This window comes from Papio anubis, chromosome 2, assembly GCF_008728515.1.
Source record: "Papio anubis isolate 15944 chromosome 2, Panubis1.0, whole genome shotgun sequence".
NCBI classification, from domain to species: domain Eukaryota; kingdom Metazoa; phylum Chordata; class Mammalia; order Primates; family Cercopithecidae; genus Papio; species Papio anubis.
Window position 1 is genome coordinate 63605444 of NC_044977.1, and position 19090 is coordinate 63624533.

Here is a 19090-nt window from a genome sequence, read left to right on the forward strand (position 1 = left end):
GACCACCATTATTTGGATTGCTGAGTATGTTTAACTTAATAAAATGACTGAGACATTTAAGGATGTTTTCCAGAATTTTGACACTAAGTCACTATTTCTAAATGTGATGGCCACATTAGGAATAGACCTTGGATTTAGAGGTAAGCCCTCCGAACTTACCTCTGAGTCAGTCAAGTCTTTTACTATTCAAAGTATGTTCTGTTTATAAGAAGCGTGACTAATATATGGGAGCTTATTAGAAATGGAGGAATCAAACATCACCCCAGACCTCTAGAGTCAGAATATGAATTTAACCGTGTCCCCAGGTAACTCACATGCATACTAACATTTGAAAATGACAGTCTAGTCTGTCTCTCTTTTTTTTTTTTTCTGGTGTTTATAGGCACAAAAATGAAATTTGTATACCACCAAAAAGCAAAGAGGTGTTCTAGACATCCCATGCAAAAATGTAGGTATTTGCCTGGCTTAAAAGTATTCCAAACCTGTTCCTAATAAATACTTATCTGAGTGAAACAAAATGCCTCCACTATCAGGGAAGCTTGGGCTCAATTCTAATTATCCAGTATGAACAATGGACTTTAATTAGTCTTATTTTGGAAACGAGCAGTGGTTTTTTATTTATCAGAATTGTTGGTTAATTAAGCAAGGAAATACTCCAGGCAATGTATTTCTGGATGTAGGACAAGACAGAGTGAAGGATATGTGAAAGGTTTAGTGACTTGCCCATCATCTTATACAAGTGCACTTCTTTCCTTGCAATGTGCTGCCTAAATGGGTCTCATTATGCTTAAACTAAAGGAAATATCAGCACCTGTAGGGGAGAATTGCAGCCCTGATTATTTTCAATTGCAGCCCTGGTCATTGTCGCAGTATTAGACATGTTTGTTTAAATTCAAATCAGAAAGTTCCACTGAAAGTTCCAGCATTTGTAATCTACTTGGTAATTTACCTTAGAGCAATATTTGAATAACAAAAAGCTTTTTAATAAAAAAAATTTAAAGCAACCAGGAAAACAAAAACAAAAACCTTACTTTCCAAGGGCAAAACATTCCAGTTTTACAGATGAATCCTTTGCAGCTTGTATAGTTTCAGGAAAACGCACTTCAATCTTTGGTTCATATTCCCCCATCACACCTGTTAAATATCAAAAGAGCTAGCAGCATTTCTGGAGAATAGAAGTTTTCTATGAAGTAAATACTTCATTAACCAAAACCTGATTATTTCTTCTTAATAAGAATTAGGGCTTTCAGTTAAGAATTGGATACATATAGATTCTAAAATGCTTCTGTGTTTTCAAAAAAGATACTTTTCTAGTGATATCCATGTTTATCTACCTTTCAGGAAACTCAAGAGAGCCAGATCTGATTAATAATAATAAAAAAAAAAAAAAACAGGAATTTTTCAGCTAACACTGTAAGAAGTCCACTGCAGTAGGTCTTAACCCAAAATAACAGTAGTTCTGCAGCAAAACGTATAAAGTCATCACATTAATTGAGATAAAAAAAGTAAATATTCACATATTAGTACAATAAGGTTTTGTTGCTAAATAAGTTTGCTGTACACCTATAAAAATTTGTTTTAAGTTTTAAAATTTTCAATGCAAGAAATTGGGGATATGTGCTAAGATAAGAATAAGATAATGGTATAGCCTATTGTAAATATACTACCTACCAGAGGAGTTGTAACAGAAATATATCTATATGATATTCTCATTAACTTAATTAATTTAATCAATGACACCTCAAGATTATTTAAATACTTTGATCATTTTTAATATATATACCAAACAACAAAGTAATACATTCCTAAAATAAATACATTGTTGGTTGCTAATATAATTGTAGAAAAAGTAAAAATTACAAAATATATATGAAACAAAAATACTTCATTTTTAAGACCTTGACCATTATAAACATTCAAAGAGCTTATGGTGAGAAGGTAGTGAGTACTACTTCAATCAACTAAGTTGGTAGGTTTTATTCTTTTTCGCTTTCTTGATGTCTGATATTTCTTATATGCTTACGTGTAAAAGAGGTTTGATTTTTGTGTTATATACAATGCTTTTGCTCTACTTTTCCTGTAAATGTGTTCAAGGGAATAGAGTGGATAGAAAAAGGAAGGAATGAAGAAGGGAAGAAGCAGAAACTCAGAGTAGACAGCAAACAAAAAAAGGAAAAACATAGTAGAATCTCCAAGCATATTGTTGGCTCATGAATTCTTCTGGTCATAAACAGGAGTATTCATTGAAGGAGAGAAATTGAACTTAGGAATAAGTCTAACGGTTGCTGAAATCTTAATGAAGACCTTTCAAATATATTTGGGTGGTTAGTGATTATAAAAGCTCTATTATAAGAACTCCTTCTATGGGACTTGTTCCACAATTCTGTTATCCTTTATTAGCAGTATATTCTTGCTTTTCTTCAACTCTTCAGAGGGGAGAAAATCTCCATGAGGTATTGCATTTCAAGTCCTGAATACAGTCATAAAATGCACCAACAAATTTTCTATCTTTATGAATCCCACTGTGAACATTTAATTAAAAAACAACTAGAGAATTTTTCCACTTCAATGACTTCCTTAAACTTTCTGGCTCTCTAAATCTTGTACCAGCTATGACTTGACTAAGCTACAAAACTCGTGAGAGACTAATCTGAATTATGTTCGTTGGAGGAATATAATTATTATAAATCTTGTGTTTCATTCTTCTCTGGAATGCTCATAATTAATGTTGGTTAGCTTTGCTTTCCTTGGATATGAACTTTTCCCCCCATTTTGCCAGCCATGTAAACAAAGGGTGAACAAAAAAAGGGCAAATATGAAAATAAGGGGGCATTAAAAAGTAGCTGCAACATATGTTCATTAAAAATATATTAAGTCAATTATATAAGTTTGGCAGCACCCACACGTGCACACATACACACACGCCAACTCCCCCAAACATCATTTTTGTTTTTATAAAGTAGTCTTTAAGCAAAAAAAAAAAAAAAAAAAGACAAGCTGTTTCAGTGCCAGAAAGGAGATGGCTTGGTATACCCAGAACCATGTCTACTGCACCATGTGGGTGAATTAGATAATTTTCTCTTATATTTTTGGTTTACGTATTTGTGAATTGAACCCAAACTCATAGATAACTTGGCTCCACCAAACAAGAAGGAAACAGAAAGCTTTACGAATCTTCCCAGCCTTTAACGGACACAGATAAAGTATATTCCCAAGAGAACTCATTCTCTTACCATCAGTGCGCTGCACTAATGGAGTGGGTGGACCTTGAACACTTCTCTGGGCCTCTTTGTTTGTTATAAAGCAAGTATAGTTGCCCACATCTGATGGTTCCACTTTGGCAATGTACAAGTTTCCCGTCTCTTGAGATACAAATCGCCTATTGTCCTCTTGGACGTATAAGGGGTTATCATTGAAGGTCCATGCATAAGATAAATCTGAAAAACAAGAAAACAAAACAAAACAAAACCATACTGTCCTTACTGCATTCTGAAAATTCTTTGTCCTACTTCCCCATAAATAGAAGAAAATTGTGCCTCTATTTGCTCAGTTGATAACTGTCATCTGGTGTAATTGTAATATTCCCTTATATTGAAATATAGCTCAGGTTAGATGATAAGTTATGTGGGCACTCTGCCCATCATTAACTTTTTGGGATTAAGGATGTAACAATAAGATGTTATGGAAATAAGTGGATGAGTTTATTAAGAAATGCCATAAGATGTATAAAGTAATAATGGTTCCAAATGTACACTGAATTCCTTCAGAAAAACTTATGCTGCTTCAAAGCAGTGTTTCTCAATGCATTATCAGAAGAATTAAACGTACTTACAGGTATTTGTTAAAAATTTAACTTAAAAATTTAAGTTCAAAAAGTCTATCACAGACCTTGAAGTTCACTCATTTGATCATTACATAATTTCTTTTTTATTTTTATAGAGACGGAGTCTCACTATGTTACCCAGGCTGGTCTCGAACTCCTGAGCTCAAGTGATTCTCCTGCCTCAGCCTCCCAAGTGCTAGGATTACAGGCATGAGCCACTGCACTGGCCTGATTATTACATAATTTTAAGCAGCTATTCTGTGACTGTTTTAGGTCTTAGAGTAAAACCAAACAAAACCTGTGCCCTATAAAGCTCACACCGGTTACTGCTAATTGCCAATAATGTGGATAATCTCAATGTAGGATGACATATGCCTTGACAAAGGCATTATAGGGAGCCCAGAGAAGAAGCCTAGAATGATGTGTCATCAGAAAAGACTTCAAAGAAGTAATTCCATTTTGAAACCGGCAGGATAAACTAGAGCTATCCAAGTGATGGAGGAGTAAACAAGTATTTCTCCAAGTAACTATCAAGAGCATGAAGATGAAACAGGGCACACATTGCTTTTAGTGAACATCAATCAGTCCATCTCTGGAAATCTTGTGGGTAACTGTATAAATGACATAATGAGCATATGTTAAAATGCACAGAACTTGTGTTCTGTTTAATCACTTGTGACCATTATATACCCCCTGTAACCATCATTCCCCAAGTAAAATAAGGAAGATTTCCATGTCATCAGAAATTTTGTCATTTTTTTTCTACCGTTGCAACCACTACTGGATTTCTATCATCATAGATTATTTCTGCTGTCATTTGTATGTCATAATAAAACAAAAAGAATGTACTATTTTATGTCTGATTTCTTTCATTTAACATGATTTTAAGGTTCACCTATTGTTTTCATGACTATAAGTCCTTTCTTCCATTATATTGTGGGCAGTATTCCATTTTATGAATATACCACAATTTGATTAGACACCTTCCGGTTGATGAGTATTTGGATTATTTGCAGACTGAGGTCATTATGTATTAGGCTGAAATAAGTATCCTTGTATAAGACTGTCAGTGTACATTTTTATTATTCTTGGCTAGATTCCTAGGAGTAAGCCATAATGTAGATTTATGTTTAACTTTATAAGAAATGACAAGAGAATTTTCTAAAGTGGTTGTACCAGTTTATACTTCCACCAGCAACATTTGAGAGTTCCAATTGTCCCATAGCCTCACAAAAATCACATGCTGTCAATTTCTTTTTTTAGCCAGAAATCTTTTAGCAAAGGCAAATATTCATATGTATTAAAGCTTGGTGAATATATTTCTTCCTGAAGCTAAGACATTAGGTGCACTGTGGAAACTAGGTAGAATATCTAGGGAAATAGAAGAATATAGCTGGTCCAAAGGGACTCCCAAAATAGGCAGAGTATATCGGTACTCAGGGTGGAGAAGGGGAATATACTACAGCTAAGTCAAAAAAAAGTCTTCACTTGGATGGACCCTCATACACTTTGGAATTATAACTCACAGGGGAGTAGTTTATGCTTCTTGGAGCCTCTTGTCCAAACAGAGAGCTGAGCTGCCATTTGCCAACTGTACTTACATTAAAAACTGGCACAGAAGCAAGACATAGCAGAGACAAAAGAAGCTAATTATTTCTGATATGTTCCAGTAGGTTTCCTCAGCTGGGAACAGACCACCTGAAACATTCTTCACTAACCTTATTAAATTTAAATTCCCAAAAGTAAAAGGGGACAAAACAAACTGACAGCTATTTTGGACTTAAATCTGATCTATAGAGACAAACTCTTGAAAATGGGAATGAGGGAATATTGTCATTTGGTCATCCTTTCCATCAAGAAAAAAATTGTGTGAAGCATGAACCACACACTTAAGGAATGAGATTTTAGGAAGGAAGAAATAAAGGAAAAAAGGAGAAAGAAAAAAGAGAGAAAGGAAAGGTGGAAGGAAGGAAAAAGAAAGGAGGAAAAAGTTAAACTGTTAATAGTGGGGAGGAACAAAATAATTAATTTCTCAAAACAATTTATAAATGATGGCAGTAAAAAGAAATTTATCTCTGCAGACACAACCCTGATATCATTCCCAGGAATGAAGAAGACATGAAGTAAAGATTTGACCAGGAACAACAGGAACACAGAAATGCTACTTGTGCATGAAGAGAGAAAATGCAAAAAATGTCATTAAACCATAAAAGTAGTGTCAGGTGGGAAAAAAAACCTAAGCAGCATTGTTATGTAAAAAGCATGTTATGAGTGTGGGAACTGTGTGTGTGTGTGTGTGTGTGTGTGTGATGGTTATGCAAATTCTTACATTTAAAAACCTGGAGATGTATACAGTGGTTTTCTCAGAGTGAGTGGAGGGAAATACAAAAGGCTTTTACTCTCTTTGTAATGTGTTTCTGTCATATTATAATTTTAAATTACTATGCATTTTTTTGTGTAACTGGAAGAAAGAATCAACAGGATAAGAATAGTGTCAGAAAGGCTAAACACTAGAATGAGCTGCAACTTTTAAAAACAGGGTGGATAACATTTCTTATTCTTACTCTGAACTGTTCAAATTGATGTTTTATGTTTTATGCAGGCATTGATTCCCAAACCTGATGCACATTAGAATCACTAAAGAAGCTTGCTAAAATACAAATAGCTAACTCAATTCTTAGCAATTTAGTTTTATTTATTCTGTCTGAGCCAGGTATCATGGAATCTGTGTTTTCAACACCCTCTGTCAAATGACGCATGCAATTGACAGAAATATTTTGTTCAGAGCACCCATTATTGGAAGAGGAATTAAAAATCTCAAGTTTATCAAGAGAGAAAAAACAAAATGTAGCAAAGGCCAGTCACAAAAGAAAGTGATAAAACTGATTTGGGCTCTGGAAAAAAAAGATTTTGGAAGCCTATTACAACTGTCTTTTTACATTGAAGGGCTGCCACGTGCATAAAAAGTTAAATAAAACCCTCTCTATCAATGTCCAGAAGGCAAAAGTAGGACTCGGTACTGTTGGAGGTGACAGAATGCTGTTAGACTTAATATAATAAAGAACAGTCTACATTTTAGAAGTATAGCAGTAGATGATTTACTAGGTTGTGAGCTCTTTATCATTAGACATGATCAAGCCGAGTGTGGATGAATACTACTTGGGAAGTTGCAAAAAAAGATTATTTTGACAATGGATGGGGATTAAACCTAAGCTTCTATGAATGGTTTACTCCACCCTCAACATTCCTTTGATCTCCCTACGAGTCTATGCTTTTGGATCAAGTATGCATAAATGCAATTTGCTTTTAATTTTTGAAAAATGCTTTGAGATTCTTGTGCTGTTCTCATGTATTGATTGAGTCTTTATTTTCTTTTGCAAGTCCCTATTGGAGTCTTTCATCATTCCATGTGGTCTCTTGCTTCAAAGTTTCTTTACTGACGTTCTTTGCTGCCTCACTTCTAAGCCTGTTGCTGTCTCCACCAAAGAGATGCTCAAAGGGTTTTTGTTTGAAACCAGAATCATCTAGATAGTAAATTTTTCTTCAATATAAAGAGGAGGGAAAAAATGTAGTTCAGATTCCCCTGTTGTCATTGACTCCTCATCTTTTGAACCTTTTTGTGAAATAAAGACAATCTTGAGCAAATTCCCAGGGCCATGTCTCAGCTTACGGATCCTTATTCAATGCCTATTTGTGGAGAGAAATACGCTTTAGCTCTCTGAAATCCAATGTCACCCCTTTCACTTAACAAAAATTACAGGTTGCTGCTAGTGCCCAAGAAATCTTTGTATTCTTCAACCTGTAATCTTGGGACCTGAGACTGTAATTTTCCTCTCTCCCTTGGTGAATTCATTTTTACCTTAGCTGCTAAAACTTTCCAATCTATTCCTACATGTGGTGTGTCCTTCTTTAATAGTGGGATATTTAGAAGCTGCTGGAAGAATCTAGTCCAGAAATAGGGAAGATTACATAAAGATTAATAATAAATTCAGAAAAAAAACTTGCATTTCATGACGCCAGCAATTGCTTTCTGAGGCAAAAAAAATATTGCTAATAAGCCCGTTATACAGGGTGCAAGAACTAAGTACAAAGGTAATTTCCCAAAATTGTATTCATAACGTGTGGGAGGAGTAGGGCTTGAACCTAGATTCTTCACATGCCAAATCTTTGCTCTTTCCCTAATAATAGTGTCAGAGGCGTTTGAACCAGAGCAACTCCATCTTGAATAGGGACTGTGTAAATGAATCTGAAACCTACTGGGCTGCATTTGCAGGAAGTGAAGGCATTTTAAGTCACAGGATGGGATAGGAGGTCAGTACAAGATACAGATCATAAAGACCTTATTGATAAAACAGTTTCAGTAAAGAAGCCAGCTGAAACCCACCAACACCAAGATAGCAATGAGAGTGACCTCTGGTTGTCCTCACTGCTACACTCCCATTAGTGCCACAACAATTTATAAATGCCATGGTAGCATCAGAAAGTTACCGTATATGGTCTAAAAAGGGGAGGTATATAATGATTATTTAGCATATAATCAAGAAATAACCATACAAATGGAAAACCAGCAGCCCTCAGGGCTGCTATGTCTATGGAGTAGCCATTCTTTTATTCCTTTACTTTCCTAATAAACTTACTTTCATTTTGCTCTATGAAACGCCCTGCATTCTTTCTTGTGCAAGATCCAAAAACCCTCTCTTGGAGTCTGGATCTGAACCCCTTTCCCATAACAATAGCTTTCTACTTTTCAATATCTTTACAATTGATCCTCTTTTTCTATGTTCATTTCCTCTCCTTGACTCTTCCTCCTCACCTTTAACCTTCCTTTAAAACTCCCAAGCTCCACAAGTAACCAACCTTACTCACATTCTAAGACAAATGTTCCTCACTGTGCATTCCCTCCCCCATTAACATTGCCTGTCCTGCGTCCAATTTCTTAAGAACTTCATAGATTAATTAGTTAACCTGTCATTTGCAATTACTGTAAAGTACTTATTGGTGATATTATCAGGGAGTAGAACTGATATAAAAACTTGTAGAAGTAAATTTTCCCTCTTAAATGGGCCTCTCTGAAGCAGAGATTCTAAAACTTCATGCATCAGAACCCCTTGAAAGACTTGCTAAACCACAAGCCGCTGGGCTCCACCCTCAGACTTTGTGATTCAGTAAGTCTGAGGAGGAGTCAGAAAATCTGTGTTGCTAACAAGCTCCCAGGTGACAATGACACTGGGGGATCTGGTGCTACACTTTGGAAATCATTGATAAAAATGATAAAACTCTGTCTCCTCTGCATAATCACACCGGGAAGGGAAACACCTGGATTTTTAATGGTGGACCACCTTGTACATTTGCGTTTCAGTGGTGTGTTGGAGTCTGGAGAAAAGGCTATTTCTTAGTTTATAAATTCATAAAATGTCTGGGATGGCAGGGATTTGTGAGACCTGCCAGCCCTACTCTTCATTTTTACAAGTGAAGAAGCAGAAGGGAATAGATTTAGCAGCAGCTCTGGGAGTACAGTCAAGGCGCCCTTTTGTGCCCTCTGAATTGGTGAAGATGTAAAGCTGCAAGTCTTTGCTGTCATAGTATTTCTCACCCTGCCCTGCTCCCTTCTCTCCATGGGCTGGCTCTTCCCATTCATCTGAACAGCCAGCGTGCACTGGGGGCTTTTATCTGTTTTGTTCCAGCATCAGCCACTGCTGTGCTTAATTTGTATATCTTTTAATGGGGAAAGAAAAAAAAACCTTCCAAATTGGAAGTTTAAAAACCTTCCCATTTGGCTTTTCTTAATTAAATGTGTAATTCATGAGCCACTTAGGTTGAAACCATTGAATTTTTAAATACTTTCTCCACCATGTATGACATTTATCGGTTATTAATGGTTGTGATGCGTTTTTCCTGTGATGATTCAGCAGTAGCATTAGAGTTGAATGATAATTGGTCCTTCCTGAAGCATTTTTTGTAGTTTCACAATGACACCATCCTCTACAATTTTATTATTATTAGAAACGGCAGATCTGCAGTAAGCGATTGAAGACTCTATCTGCTGCTCTCTCAAGCATACAACAAATCCTATTTTCCCCAGAGCATGATTATGTTTTGACATCTTTTACAGCCCTATATATTGTACTGTAATATTTAAAATACAAACAAGAAAGATATATGCAATTATACCCATTATATAGCATGTAATTTTTATTAGATGAAAAATATGTCATGTGAAATAGAACCATCATGATAAACATTGACACTGAGAACTTCTATTGGCACTGTAGAACAGATCTCAAAACTGGTAGCATGTTTCCTGAGGCAGAAAATAAATGAGCAGAATAAAGAACTTGAAGTATAGTGTTCAGATTTACTGGGTAAATCCCCCCTTTGGAATATTCCAGAATGTGTGTACTTTACTGCAAACCTTGTGTAGTGCTCCAGGGTTAAATGTGACTGACTCTTGGGTGGTAAATCATGGTTATGCTAGCTCAGTGGCAAAAACCTAATCCAGGAAGAATAATTCCTTTTCTGGACTGAAGTCATTGATATTAGGGCCAAGGAAGTTTATGATGTAACACAGAAAAGTGCCTAACACCTTTAAAATCCACTCCTATTTGAATTCCCAGTCATTCCACAATTACTGCTTGATCACCTGGATTTTATTGGATCCCTTCTGATTTACACACCTACTGTTTGGAATCAAGGAGATGGTGGTCTTTATGGCCTACGAATGACAGTTAAATAAAGGTCTCATGGGTTCCTAATATTGCTAATTCCAAATAACTATAGAACTGGTTGTACATTGGCCAAAACTACTTGGAGAAGGAATGAAAACACAGCTGTCTCAAGGCAAACCCCAACACTGGGGTTCAGCCTGGGAGGCCACATGAGTTCTTGGCTTCTCACATGAAGGGATTCAAGAGCAAGTCAACAGTGTAAAGTGAAAGCAAGTTTATTAAGAAAGTAAAGGAATGAGAGTGGCTACTCCATAGGCATGGCAGCCCAAAGGGCTGCTTGCTGGCTATTTCTGTGGTTATTCCTTGCTCATATGCTAAACATGGGGCGGAATATTCATTAGATTCCCAGGAAAGGGGAGGAGAATTCCCAGGACTGAAGGCTCCCACTTTTAGACCATATTGGGTAGCTTCTGGAAGTTGCCATGGCATTTGTAAACTGTCATGGCACTGGTAGGAGTGTCTCTTAGCATGTTAATGCATTATAATTAGCTTATAATGAGCAGTGTGGATGATTAGAGATAGCTTTTATCACTATCTTGGTTTTGGTGGGTTTTGACTGGCTTCTTTACCACATCTCATTTTATCGGTGGGGTCTTTTTGACCTGTACTTTGCAAAACCAGTCCTACCGGACTCTTATCTCATAGCCAGTTTCTCAGTGAATTGCTGGGAAACCTCCAATTCTAAGGGAGACTGAGTAAGTCATAGGATACAAATATATGGTGAATACAGCACACGGATGAGTCTTGACTCTTTATCCAATTTGCCAGTCTGTGTCTTTTAATTGGGACGTTTAGCCTGTTTACCTTTAAGGTTAATATCGTAATAGCAAAGACTTGGAACCAACCCAAATGCCCATCAGTGATAGACTGGATATTATGCCTATCTATCAATGATAGATTGCCACATTTTCTTTAAAATGTGGCACATATACACTATGGAATACTATACCATAAAAAAGGGATGAGTTCATGTCCTTTGCAGGGACATGGATGAAGCTCGAAGCCATCATTTTCAGCAAACTAACACAAGAACAGAAAACCAAACACCACATGTTCTCACTCATAAATGGGAGTTGAACAATGAGAACACATGGACACAGGGAGGGGCGCATCACATACCGGGGCCTGTTGGGGGTTGAGGGCCTAGAGATGGTATAGCATTATACCATCCTATAGGTATAGGAGAAAAACTTAATGTAGATGACCGGTTGATGGGTGCAGCAAACCACCATGGCACATGTATACCTATGTAACAAACCTGCACCTTCTCCACATGTGCCCCAGAACTTAAAGTATGATAACAAAAAAAGAAAGAAAGAATTACTCCCTATCTCCCCGACATCTGGCCCTACTGCCACAAAGTGTACCAGTGTTGGAAAACCCTGGCTTCTACAAATGGTAACAGGCTGCAACAGGAGAATTCTGTTTGATGTGCTGGAAAGCAAGGAAAACAGTCTTTCTAAGAGTGAATGGAGTCTGAAAGTGGAGGGAAGGAATGTACAAACATGGGACTTAAAGAAATAAACTTCCTAGAGGGCTGACTTTGGCCAGCTATGAAGAGTGGGAAAAGCCATGAGCTTCCTGGTTCTAACAGTGTACACTAATTTTAGGTAAATCAGTCGACCTCTCCGTGGGTTGTTTACACAGTCTCCAGTAAAGAACTCTTGCTATCTCCTTGTACTATTTAACAACTTTTAAGTGTCTCTTCTAGACCAGATTATGCCAGAGAAAATTAGGCAGTGGAATAAATGCACTGGTGTTTAGACAGGATCTTTAGAATTCCAGAGACAAGATCTTGGTCAAGTTATGTTATTAGTTTAGTTCAGTTAACTATAGTTGTTAGTTAACACTAACAATTTTAACACAATACTCAATTTGTAAAATTGACATATCTTTCCTGAAAATGTTAAATGAGTTGAGGTATTGCAAATGCTGAGTTGAATGCCTAGTACACAGTAAGTATTCATTATCTTATCCAATTATGTAGTATTAAATATTACTTATATAAGGTGAGTTCCAAATTTAGCTCTTCAAACCAGATCTTTTGCGCTAAACAGGTAATCCAGCTCCCTGCTGGAAATTTTTCACCCTTGTATCTGATTGGTATCTGAACATTAACATCTCCTAAAACAAATTCCTGATTTACTCTATCCCTAAACCTGCTCCCCCTTCATCAACTCCACCCCAATAAATGATACTCCATGTTCCAGTTGGTCTGTCCCAAATTCTTGGAGTTCTCTTTTACCCTTCTCTTTCTCTTATAACCCACATTCAGTCTTTCAGGAAATTATTTTGGTTATACCTTATAAATACATATGGAAGATTCGTAATTGTCTACTTGTCTACAGCAATCCACCTGGTCCAAGTCACCATTATATCTCATGAATTAACACAATCACTTTTTAACTGCTTATGTTCTTGCCCCTCTGTGGTCTACTATCCAGAGTAAATTTTTAAAAATGAAAGTCAGAGAAAGCATGTCACTGTTCTGAATATAACCCAGTGAATTTTCATCTCACTCACAGGAAAAGGCAAAGTACCTAAAATGTCTGAAAGTAAGGCTGTGTGTCCTCATATACTCTCCTGTTTGCTCATTTTACTTCACCTATGCTGACCTCAGTGCCATTCTCCCAACACGCTGGACATGGTTTCCCTGCAGATTCTTTGCACATGCTCTTTCCTCCACCTGAACTACCTTTACTTAATATGTCTCACTCCCTCACTTCTTTAGTTCTCTGCTCAAATGGCAGTGCAATCTTCTTTTACCTTAGAATATACAATAGCAACATCTATCTACTATTTCCTATCCCCTTTTATTTTTCTTCTGGCTTTTATTACCACCTGTCATGCTTTACATTTCTTTATTATAAGATTCATGGAACTAAAAACTTGGTCTCTCCTCTCCACTTTATCACTAAAATGCAGAAAATCAAGTGGCACTTAGTAACTACACAATAAATATTTGTTGAGTGAATACTCAGTGTATAAGTTCAATAATATGGTTATTATCGTTACTATTATTATTATTATACCAACAGGGACTATTGGGCCTGTCTGCCTTTTACACATTCAAAGGGCCTCAGAGTAACATGTCCACTGCCAATTTGACCTACCCACTAAGACAAAAGCACTTTCATTTACTCCAGAAACAGCAAATGCACCAACTGGAGGAAGAGCATATTAAATTTTAGCGCTTTTTTCTCTACATAATTTTCCTCTTTATTCTATAACACAATTGTGAGCCTTTGCTAGGAATGACTTTTAATTTAAGTGGAATTGTCAACGTCTTTATTGATGCAAATACAAACAGCGGGCTCAGACAGTAGTGCTATCTTCCTGCTACAGACATAGATGATCCAAACTTCTGGCATTAATTCAATTGTTCTACCAACCTGAAAGTTGGATCTGAGGAGGGAATGGAACATTTCCTCTAAATCAAATTTTAAACTTATAATTTTTATGAGCTCAGGATTTAGAGTTTCTTTTTTGTTTGTTCGTTTGTTTTTTGAGACGAAGTCTCACTCTTGTCCCCCAGGCTGGAGTGCAATGGCGTGATCTTGGCTCACTGCAACCTCCACCTCCTGAGGTCAAGTGATTCTCCTGCCTCAGCCCCCCGAGTGCTTGGGATTACAGGCACACGCCACCACACCTGGCTAATTTTTGTATTTTTAGGAGAGATGGAGTTTCACCATGTCGGCCAGGCTGGTCTCGAACTCCTGACCTCAGGTGATCTTCCCGCCTCAGCCTCCCAAAGTGCTGGGATTACAGGTGTGAGCCACTGCGCCCAGCTGAGAGTTTCATATCCATCTAATAAAGGGAAAGAGTGTTCTTTACTTTGGATAAAGTGAAACTATTACTACATAGTGAAGGAGGTTTTAATTATTGTAGACAATATGTATCGTTGCTTCATTCTGTCATTTTTAAATAAAATTTCCTATGAGGCCGGACTAACTCACTGGGCCCATGAAAGTTTATTGACTACTTGTTTTCATATTCCTCCTTCAGTTTTGGTTTCAAGGGTGTTATGTCTATTCCAAAATTTAAAGGAAATTCTGCCTTCAGCTCTGTTGCAAATAGTTTGTGCAGACTTTTTGTGACGAGTGACTGAAACTTAACAAAAGCTCACTTTTGAGGTGAGTGAGAATCCATGGTGGAAAGACCTTTCTGCATACAGCTCAAAGTTCAGCCAAAGGCACAGTGGCATCCTATGCCCCATAAATAAATTAAATAAATATAAAATAAGTTTTGTGGGCTGGGCGCAGTGGCTCACACCCGTAATCCCAGCACTTTGGGAGGCCGAGGCAGGCGGATCACATGAGGCCAGGAGTTGGAGACCCACTCCGTCTCACTAAAAAAACGTAAAAAATTAGCCAGGTGTGATGGCATGCACCTGTAGTCCCAGCTACACAGGAGGCTGAGGCAGGAGAATCACTTGAACCTGGGAGGCGGAGGTTGCAGTGAGCCAAGATGGTATCACTGCACTCCAGCCGGGGCAACAGGGCGAGACTCCCTCTCAAAAAAAAGAAAAAATAAAATAAAAGAGTTGTGTGTTGCCTCTTTCTGTTGCATGAACCAAGAGATGACCTTGGAACCCTGCAGGGACATAGTGGAAGAAATAAAATATTTTTGTTTGGCCAACTACTAAATTTCGTTCTGCCAAGCACTGAGAAGCTAAAGGAGTATTGAATTTTTCTGAGATAGGTGTCCAAATGGAGAAGAATTATAACAGATAATCAAGGGAATTGTTGGAGATTGTTGGGAAGATGTAGGAAGTCATAGCCTACCAGTGAGAGCGTTTAGGAGGAACGAAGGAGATGTCTAACAGGAATCTCAGTGAAGTTTTGTAATCAGATGTGCCTTGTAGTCCTCTCTGTGCTGTCATTACAAAACTTCGTGAAACCTACATTTCTCGGAAATATTTTACAGATAAGATTTTTTGGAAAGATGGGAACAAGGGCTGAGTCTGGTCCAAAGGACAGAGATTCAGTTACAATCACAAAACCCATCTCTGATTAGGGAACAGGATTAAAAGAGAAATATACTCTTCCATTCAGATTACAGAGAATGGTGCCTATTCTGCTTCCACATTTTGAAATGATAAAATAGAGTGTCTTGAACTGTGTCCTGGCATTATTGCCTAGGTTCTTTTTCTTTTTCACTATGATGCCTTCTCTGCTAAAATAACCTTTCCGTGTAAAACTCTTTCTTTCTAGAGGAGCAGCACATTTGCGTTTATGCTTCAAAACTGGGTAGAAAGCATTCACAGAAGACCTATGCAGGAGTCAGGTCTCTGTTTGTTTATGCAGAAGAAAGGACAGCTCTATAAAAGTACCTGTTTATGTGGTTTATGTTGATTACTCTGTTTCATGGGGTTGTGGCCAATCATTTACATGGAAAAACCAACTAGACACTTTTGTGGAGCCATTCTTTGCTGGGTAAATTTATAAAATTTAGCCACATTGATACGTTTTCTTACTGTTCTATACAGTTATATGCGTGTGTGTGTGTGGCACACACACATATATCACACTAAAATATATTTGATAAGCCTGCCTTGTTAAAAAATTTTTTTTCTATAATTTATGTGAATACACTAAAAAGAAAGCATAAAGAATTCAGGATATTCTGGTAATATCAAGTTTAACGTGATTTCTCCCTTGTTGCAGAACTCCCTGTGAGACTCATTCTTGCTGATTGTTTATGTTGAAAAAGACAACAGAATTAAATTATCAAAAATTTGATGTAAAAATTTCAGTCTTGGCTGGGCTCGGTGGCTTACGCCTGTAATCCCAGCACTTTGGGAGGCCGAGGCAGGCAGATCATGAGCTCAGAAGTGAAACCCCATCTCTACTAAAAATACAAAAAAAAATAGTTGTTCGTGGTGGCACACGCCTGTAGTTCCAGCTACTTCGGAAGCTGAGGCAGGAGAATTGCTTGAACCTGGGAAGCGGAGGTAGTGGTGAGCAGAGATCGGGCCACTGCACTCCAGCTTAGGCAACAGAAGGAGATTCCGTCTCAAAAAAATAATTAAATAAAAATTTAAAAAAATCAGCCGTTATGACCTTCTATCTCTGGGGATTCTGTGGCACTTTTCTTTATGAGAAGCTTTTTAAATATTTACACATGAGATTTAAAAAATAATTTGGCCATGCCAACATTTACTTTACAGTGCTCTGTTAACTCCGTCTGCCCCCATTAATATATTTCTAGGACATTGCTCTGTGAGAGCCATGTGTGGTAGGAAATATAGAGCCTTTAGGGAGATTGGAAATAGAAGAAATAATATTTGAGAAGCATATTGTAGGGCAAAATTCCAAGATGACCTTCAACGACCCATGCCTTTGTATAATTCTCTTCATTTGAGTGTGAGTGTGACTTGTAACAGGATGAGAGATCACGCCCATGATTAGATACGATTAGATAGCACAGGTTGATTTAAAGAAACTGACTTCAGCTTTTGTAGGCATGGTCTATATCAGGTGAGCCCTTACAAGAGATGGGGCTCTTCCTGACTAAAGAGATTTGAAGTGTTCGAGGGACTTAATGTGAGAGAGATTCTCTGTTCCTGGCTTTGACAATGGACAAATGCTCATGGCCAAAAATTCATCTGCCTCTACAAGTTGAGAGTGTACTTTAACAGCCAGTCATCAAGGAAACAGGGACCTTAACTGCAAGAAACAGGATTCAGCCAACAAATATGCTTGGAATTATGATGAGATGCTACTTGTAACATAAATTAAATCTGGGACCAGGCGCGATGGCTCATGCCTATAATCCCAGCACTTTGGGAGGCCGAGGTGGGCAGATCACCTGAGGTTAGGAGTTTGAGACCAGCCTGGCCAACATGGCAAAACCCCATCTCTACTGAAAATACAAAAATTAGCTGGCTATGGCAGTGCAAAACTGTAATCCCAGCTACTCGGGAGGCTGAGGTAGGAGAATTGCCTGAACCCGGGAGGCAGAGTTTGCAGTGAGCCAAGATCGAGTCACTGCACTCCAGCCTGGGAGGTAGAGCAAGACGCCAAAAAAAAAAAAAAAAAAAAAAAATTGGTATTAGACAATTTGCCATTACTCCCATGCAGCAAGATTATTCAGTTACAAAGGTCTTAATTTAAGGCAGTTTTTGTATATCTATGACTTAATTTTATGGCATTGATCCCACGGGCACTACTATAATGAGAGCCTCACATGCTTTAAAAGATCAACATATCCTTTAATGTTGATAGGTGACAAGGTAACAAGGACAAGCATCTCCTGTCTGGCTGCCTTTTAATTTTAAAAAATTTTTTACATATGGAACTGATTCATTTACAAATATTTTACATTTCTTTTGTTCCCGATTAAACAAAGTTGAAAACAATCTTCAATAGTGTAAAGAATATTTGAATAATATCATAAGAGCATAAAATGACATAGACTGACAAGACAAACTGATATGATTTTGCGTATTTTGTCATCTTGTGTTATGGTGCTGGAAAACAATTTTCTATACGGTTAAAAAATAAGTACCAAAAGAGCCTGAGCAATTTTTGTGTATTCTGAAACAATATTATTTTATCTCAATATAGCATTAAAAGCATTGCAACTCTTCCCTATCATTTCAGGTGAATATAATGCTGTAATACTCTGTAATAATACTGAATAAGATATTGTTAACTTTGAATTAGTTTTCTTTTCTTTTGGTCATGGCAATTCATGAGGGTGTGTAAAAATAATAATAGAAAAATGCTTTCAAGTTTCTCAAGGCTCATAAATAATATTTGGCTTAACATTAAAAGTAAATTGCTTACATTTTATTTTTAAACACCTGTCCTATGCATTTTAAAGGTTCTCCCATTCCAGAGTGGAAATCAACTATAACAAGGGCAGTGATAGTTAAGAGCTAAGGGTCTGGGAGCCAGACTTCCTGGATTCTAATATTGGCTTCATTGCCTGTCAGCTGTGTGACCTTAAACCAGTTAATTAACATCTTTCTACTTCTCTATAGTGTACTGAGCCTGTAAAACAATAATTATACTCATATATCTCTTAAAAGTTTTTGTGAAAATTTAAGAATCTAAGACATGTTAAAGTCCTTGGGTCTGTGCTGTGTAAGTCCTTGCTGTTATTAAGCTTTCTACAATATAATCAGTGTGATATTGGTTTGTAACAAATGACCCCATGGATGTTTTCACACTACCTCCTTCATGTTCACTGTGGGTTGAGAATCATGACTAAATTTACCAAATCATGGAAATTTGAGAAAATTCATTCCCAAGGGGATGAGAATCAGTAAGTAGTTTCTATCCCTGACAACGGGCCAATCCACTGACCAATCCAGAGTCTTCCAAAGTAGAGGCTGGCATTTATTGCTTGACTTTTCCATTGCCAGGAGACATTCTGATTTGGTCCTATACAGAATTTGCTTCCAGTTAATGGGGTCTATCCTTCCAATAATTAATGTGACATTGCCAAGAGGAGTGTTGGTTGGAATTTGCTTCTCCATAGAGCCCCAAAATAAAAATGTAGTAACAATCTTAACTTCCTTTGCTTACTAAAGTAC

The 19090-nt window shown here is 37.3% G+C and overlaps 1 protein-coding gene across 7 annotated transcripts in view; it reads right to left on the reverse strand.

Moving 5' to 3' along the window:
* The window catches only part of CNTN6 (contactin 6), a 310814-nt gene that overhangs the window by 98288 nt on the left and 193436 nt on the right, over positions 1–19090 (reverse strand). For 4 of the 7 annotated variants that reach the window (XM_009200323.4, XM_017955285.3, XM_031662742.1 and 1 more), the window contains 2 exons: positions 3234–3437; positions 1032–1134 (listed from right to left, as the gene is read on the reverse strand). In XM_009200323.4, the coding sequence (XP_009198587.3) occupies positions 1032–1134; positions 3234–3437 (307 nt within the window). The remainder of the gene's footprint in view (positions 1–1031; positions 1135–3233; positions 3438–19090) is intronic. The other 3 variants (XM_021933351.2, XM_031662748.1, XM_021933353.2) reach the window with 1 other exon arrangement.